At 55.9% G+C, this 6,086-nt stretch overlaps 1 protein-coding gene across 2 annotated transcripts; it reads left to right on the top strand.

Annotated features, from left to right (window-relative positions):
- Positions 1 to 6: 6 nt before the first annotated feature.
- Positions 7 to 5,713, top strand: NAT6 (N-acetyltransferase 6). Of its 2 annotated transcripts, none has more exons than XM_019547446.1 (2): positions 7 to 33; positions 4,639 to 5,713. In XM_019547446.1, exon 2 carries the CDS (start codon positions 4,647 to 4,649, stop codon positions 5,646 to 5,648), a length of 1,002 nt encoding a protein of 333 aa, XP_019402991.1. In that variant the 5' UTR covers positions 7 to 33; positions 4,639 to 4,646; the 3' UTR covers positions 5,649 to 5,713. The 2 variants fall into 2 exon arrangements, with proteins under 2 accessions (XP_019402991.1, XP_019402992.1); XM_019547447.1 differs by lacking the exon at positions 7 to 33 and adding an exon at positions 981 to 1,653.
- The last annotated feature ends 373 nt before the right edge of the window (positions 5,714 to 6,086 follow it).

Raw genomic sequence — 6,086 nt, 5'->3', positions numbered from 1 at the left:
GCGAGGCAGCGGAGCAGGAGGCGTTGCCGACATGTCAGTGCGGGCCGGGCCGGGCGCGGGGCCGGGTAGGGGCCGTGTGTGCCCGCAGTCGGGGCGGGCTGGGCTCCTGGTCCTGCCTACCCGGCGCTGCCGCACGTGCCGGGCCCGAGCTGGGCTCGGGGCAGGGGGGGTGCCGGCTGCCGGCCCATCCGCGCACCGCTCCCTGCTCCCGGATCCGCACTTTTATTTCCCCCCAGTGCCCCCGGGGCTGTTTGTGCTGGTGCTCTAAGGCCACCGCATGACGCGGGTTTGGGCGGTGCTTTCCCGGGGCTAAAGGGCTGCGCGGGCCGTAGGGAGTTGGGCCCCGGTGGCCGGCGCAGGCCTGGCAGCCGCCTGCCCCGAGCGCAGCGCTGGTCTGTGGGGAGGGGCCCTGGCCGAGCCCGGGAGGACTGGGTGATCTGCAGGGGAGGGGAAGCCGGGAGCAGGGGTGTGTTAGCAGAAGGGCTCCAGCCCCCTTCCCCATGGGGGAGATGGGTGGGACGCAGCTCTGCGGGCCCCTCCCCGACCTGCGGGCAGAGCCCCACTGTTGTGTGTCCCGCCAGGCGGGCTGAGCCGTGGAGCAGCCTTCAGGGCCTTGCTCTCACCACATCCTGTCCCTGGCCCATGCTCTTTCCCAGCTCCAGTCCTGGAGTCCCACCATGGCACCTGGGGGTGGCTGCTGGGGCAGACGGACCCCTCCTTGCTGGGCGCACAGCAGGGTTTTTTCCACATGCCCGGTCAAATGTGGCCAGTGGAAAGCTACGTGGCCACAGGCTGCACAGACATAACTGGCTGCCGCGCTCTGAGCCATGGAAACCCACACGCTGCAGGGTCAGCTGGGGCTCTGGCAGGGTGAGCTCCTACAGGGTCCCTGGGACTTGATTCATTTGGACAGACGGGTCATCCACACCCTGATGTTCACGGGCTTGGCGGCTCTGGGAATGAGGGTGCATTTGTGGATCAGGCCCCTGCAGTCCCCGTGCTATCAGTCCCTTATGAATCTCCCATTAATGACCTGGAATCTTGTTTCTAGGTGACTTACAGGAGTTGCCATCCACAGCAGTGCAGTTGCTCCAGCACTGCTCAGTCTAGTTTTACTGGAACCCTTTTACCCAGAAGTACCACTCTGAGCAGGGGGGTGGGAGGGGTGCTCAGGAGAGGAACTAGTTAGTGCCAACATGATATGAACACCAGAGACCAGGCTGAGAACCACCAGCATGGCATTGCAAGCGAAGCAGGTTTCAGCTCCTATTGTCACAAGCAGGATTTGGATTTGGAGCCCTTGGGTCTGCAGATGTTGCTTTCAGCATCACTGAGGGCACAGTGCCTGTCTGGGGCATGTGCCAGCCCCTGACCAGCACTGGGGTGGAGCTCCCCCCACCCTGACTGACATTCCTGGTTCATGAGCCAAAGGCTTTTCAGTGTGTTGAATAGACACGTAATTCACTCTTTAAAAGCAGAACTGAGCAGCTGTAGCTGTGGTTGGCTGGGGAACATGTGCTGTTTCCTCCAAGATGCTTGTGAAAGCAGCCTGACCACTACCCGGGTTGTCACTTAGAGCCAGGACTCTGAGCCGATCCTTGAGCACAGGAGAGCAGCTACTGGCCAGCCAGCTGGGCACCAGCACTGCGCAGGGTGAGTGGGCATTGAGCACATGCTCTGGCTGGCAAGCAGAGGCAACTGGGTGTCCGCTGAGAGAGAGATGTTGGGATCAGGAACTAGGAATTCCTGAAACCTTTTTCCAGGTCTGCTAGTGAGTTGCCAAGAAGGCTTTGGGCAGTGGGGAATGGAACCATGGGCTTGCCCCACACTCCCTAAAGGTTTGTGCAATTGTCTTTCATGCCTTTTTGCTAAGGCTGAACTTGGCTGAAGCAAACATGTATGTTGTAGCCAAAGGGTTGTAGCTGATCAATGGGAACAGGAATTGGTGCCTCATTCGAACTACTTAGTGCTGGTCAGCCACAGAGGGCTGGAGACAGCAGAACAGGCTCAGAGTTACTCTAAGGCATTATCTGGTCAATTGATCCAAAAAAAGTTAGTGTTGGAGGTGTCTGTGGAAAGAAGGTACTGACTTGCTCCCTAGCACAGCAAGGCAGAACAGGGCCGGATCACAGCCAAATACTAATGAGAAACCTGGTGTTAACTTGGACCTGGGAGAGTGATCTAACCATGGGAACCATCTTCCATGGAAAGCGGTAGCTTCTCCATCTCTTGAGAGCTTCAGGTCCAGGCTGGGTGTCTTTTCTGGTCTCTCCCCTCCCCCCAGTTAAGGCTGACCAACCTGTGACATATGTGGTACAAACGGCATAGGCAGCTTCTGTGTGTGGCACCCAATATGGGGTGGAGAGCAGGGAACACAGTTACAGATATGGCAGGGAACAGAAAGCAGAGCAGTAGATGGGCCAGGAGAAGAGGATTGGGGTGGCACTTGGGGAGGGTGGGGAGGTAATTTGTGGCAGGACCTCACTGAACTAAATGATCTCTGATGGTCTTTTTGCCCTTAAACTCTATGGATTGGAGACTGTAGGTGAAGAACTTGGTGCTGGCTGGCAGAGGGGAGTGGGTTGGAAGAGGCTTTTCCATCCTTGGAAGTGTCCTGCTGCTGACCTGGCTGGGGTGGGGGGGCAACAGATCTATACCCCATTTCCTGGGAAAGCAGTAAAATACTTCTTTCCTTAGCTTTGGGCTGTCACAGTACAGAAAGACTTGATTTTTTTCCCTGTCCTGCTCCTCCCCTCCACTCCGTAAGCAAGACCATGAGCTTGCTTGCAAGACCATTAGCAGGGGCAGGTGGCAACTGCTCTAGGGATTCACTGCACCCAGGCAGGGGGAGTATAATGTGCAGGCACTCTGGGAGATAGGACCCCTGAATTAGAGCAGTACAAGGCAGTGAGAAGCTCCTGGTGCCTGGATCCAGCTCTAGGTGGGGTGAGGCTGAGAACCCACCTGCTCTTTGGACATCTATTTGTGCACAGAGGGTGGTGTGGAGGCACAGTTGTTATCAGCCTGAATTGAGAACTGCTCAGCCATGGGCTCCTCTTGCAAACTGCCTGTGGCTTCTCTGAGCAAACCAGCTGCTAGCAAGAGGAACTGTGGCTGAAAGGCGCCTTCCTGAAGGGCTCAGCCCATGCTAAGTTGGGCCCCAGTGTCAGTGTTGTTGGAAAGCAGGCTGTCCACTTCCTGGTGTGCCTGTGGGGGGCCAAGCTAAGGGTGGGACCTACCAACCCTTTGTTCTATGTCTGTACAGGTTTTAAAGCATCTCTGGTGCTGGTGAAGGGTGCTATCTGGGCAGACCAGTGCTGGATAATGGGAAAAAGCAAGCTATACGGAGAGCTTCAGGCTCCAGCAGTCCTGTCCCCCAGCACCCTTTACTGGGATAGGCTGTGGTTTCCTCCAAGCTCCTTTTGTGTTCAGGGACCAGGGAGAAGTGTGGTTATGCCTGTTACAGTTTGTCGAGGGGGGGAGGTGTTGGGGAGATGGCACTTCCTTGAAGTGGCACGTGGCACCCACAAATTCTGTCCAGAATGCTGTTAAGTTGGGCTAGCACACAGGACGTGTAACCAGTACACTACCATTAGCTGGCATCTCCAGGGGGCATGGCCAGCACCCATTAAAGATGGCAGCAGTGAGAAGGGCTATGTGTAAATGTCCCAGGTCTAAAGGAGTTTGGTAGCTGAGGTTGAGCTGGGACTACCTGCCTCTTATGAAAAGCAGGAAAAGTTGGACTGGGTTTTTTTGCACATGTGGAATGGACTGTGCCTATGTTCTGGCTGCCTGGGGGAGTCCCCCTTGGCTGTGAAGTTTGGCTGAACTTCCCTCTCAAATAGTAACACGGGCATCTATGAGATGAGTTGGTGGTTCTCAGTCTGGCTTTTCTTGGACTAGAGTCCAGATCACAAACCTGCCTCCCAGTTGGTGCTAATTGAGCTCCTTCGTCTTGGTAGAACAGACTCCACAAGACACAGTCTGAACTCCCCTAGGTGCAGCCAAGGCCCTTTTGTGGCATCCCCGTCCCTTCCAATTCCTGAGCTCAGTGTGGGAGCAGAGGAGCAGACCTTGGGTGGTCACCTCTGCTCCTTATTCTTGTGCCAGTGTGGGCCACCATCCCAATTAAGTTAGTGTCTTCAGGATAATTTTGATCAGTGCTCTCCATCCCAGCCCTCGACAGTGCAAGGAGTGAACAGCTGAGGCACTGCGATGTTTTAAAATGCTCCTCTGGGAATCAAAAGAATTACACTTTTCAGGTCCCAGATGAATAGCAACAGCAAAGGCTCTGCTGGTGATTTTGTGCCCATTACTGGTGATGCAAGAGGACAGATGGCACTTACAGAACACAATACTGCGTGTGCTCTGGGCTGTAGGTTGGATATACCTCTGAGCACTTTTGTTCCCTTCCCAACGTAGGCTCTCAGGAACACTTCCTGTCTCCCTTGAGGCTGCTGGGCTCAGGCCAGTGGTAGTAGTTCTTGCAGAAGTTGCTGTGCTTTCCTGGTAGTCAGGTTGCATTGGGTATTGGTCTTTTAGATATTGTCTGCGTGTGCTTACCAAGATACCGTTGCTGTGGGACGTGTGCTGGCTCTCCAACCCATGTAAAGCTTTGCCAACTTGGTCTCCCATCAGTGAGAAGAATGGGATCTGTTTCGGAGATGCTCACCATAGTTCCCCTTCACCAGAGGCCAGAGTTAATGGAGGCCTGTGCTGAACTGATCAACGAAGAGTGGAAAAAGAGCAAAACCTCTCGCATCTACTCCCTCCAGAAGTCCACAGACAACTTCCCCCTGTGCTTGGTACTGATTAAAACCCAGGGGACTGCAGAGGATGCTACTGATGGGAAGATGGTGGAGACCCAGCTGCTTGGGCATGCCAGGCTGTCCCGTGTGGTTGGCCAGCCTGAGAGCTTGTTTATGGAAACGGTAGTGGTCTCCAAGGCGCTGCGGGGCAAGGGGTATGGCCGGAAGCTGATGGAAGCTACAGAGCGCTACGCCGGGTCCCGGGGCTTCAGGCATCTGCACCTCACCACTCATGACAAGCAGCATTTCTATGCCCACTTGGGCTATGCCTTGTCTGAGCCAGTGCAGAGCATGGGGTTCATGAGCTCCCTTGTCCCCATGGGATTCCTGGAGATGTTCTCGAGTCCCCTGCACCATGCTAGAGCTCCTATCCCTGCCCTGGCACCTGGGACACCCAGCCCCACTGCAGCCCAGCTCAGTAGTAGGACTTCAGGAGCAAAACCACCTCAACTGCCATATGCCATAGCTGCTGCTCACCTGCCTCTGCCCCCACTGCCCCCACCTCTGTCTCCACCAGCTTGCTTCATGACAGCTGCCATTCCACCTCCTCCCCGGTTACCACCTCCTCCTCCCCGTGCTTCCCCTCTCCACACCACCTCTGCTGCTCTTGGCTTCCCACCCCCACCAGCACCCCGTTTGCCACTACTGGCCATGCAAGGAAGCTCTGCATGTCTTCTACCTCCTCCACTGCCGCTCCCTTCTCTGCCAGGTTACAAGGGTTCTGCTGGACATATTGTCTCCAGTCCAGCAGCAAAGGAGACTTGTGGACAGATGCTGCTGGAGACGCCATATCGTGATCTCAGAGGACTCCCCATCTTCTGGATGAAGAAGGACATTTGAATCCAGCATAATGTGCCAATGCAAAGCTGATTAAATGTTGGAGGGGCGGGGAGGAGTGGCTTACCAACCTGTTTCTCTCTAGTTTTGATTTGTTTACTGCCACCTCCTTTGGGGTTGAAACACAGTTCTTGTCCCCTAGAGCAGGGGTGGACAAAATACAACCTGCAGGCTGAATCCAGTCTGCCAAGGGATTTTGTCTGGCTTGTGGTGAGTCCCTTGGTCCTGCCCAACCCGATGTAGGGGGCAGCCCTGATTGCAGTGTGTGCAGCTGGTCCTGCTGCCCCCAGGTGCACAGTAGGGCTGGGGCAGCGCAGCAGCTGGACTTGCTTGCCCTGAGCCCCACTGGTAGTTCCAGCCCTACTGCCCCAACACTCCCAGCAAGTCCACCCTGCATCCACCACTGGGTGCAGGACCTGCACAGGCAGGGCATGTGGCCAG

Source organism: Crocodylus porosus, unplaced genomic scaffold, assembly GCF_001723895.1.
Source record: "Crocodylus porosus isolate Cpor-Errol unplaced genomic scaffold, CroPor_comp1, whole genome shotgun sequence".
In the NCBI taxonomy this organism is placed as follows: Eukaryota; Metazoa; Chordata; order Crocodylia; family Crocodylidae; genus Crocodylus; species Crocodylus porosus.
The sequence above is the reverse complement of the archived record's forward strand: the minus strand, read 5'-3'. Positions and strand labels throughout refer to the sequence as shown.

What these genes read in the sequence shown, in the direction of transcription:
- NAT6 (XM_019547446.1), top strand. Translation starts at nt 4,647, where the DNA reads ATGGGATCTGTTTCGGAGATGCTCACCATAGTTCCCCTTCACCAGAGG.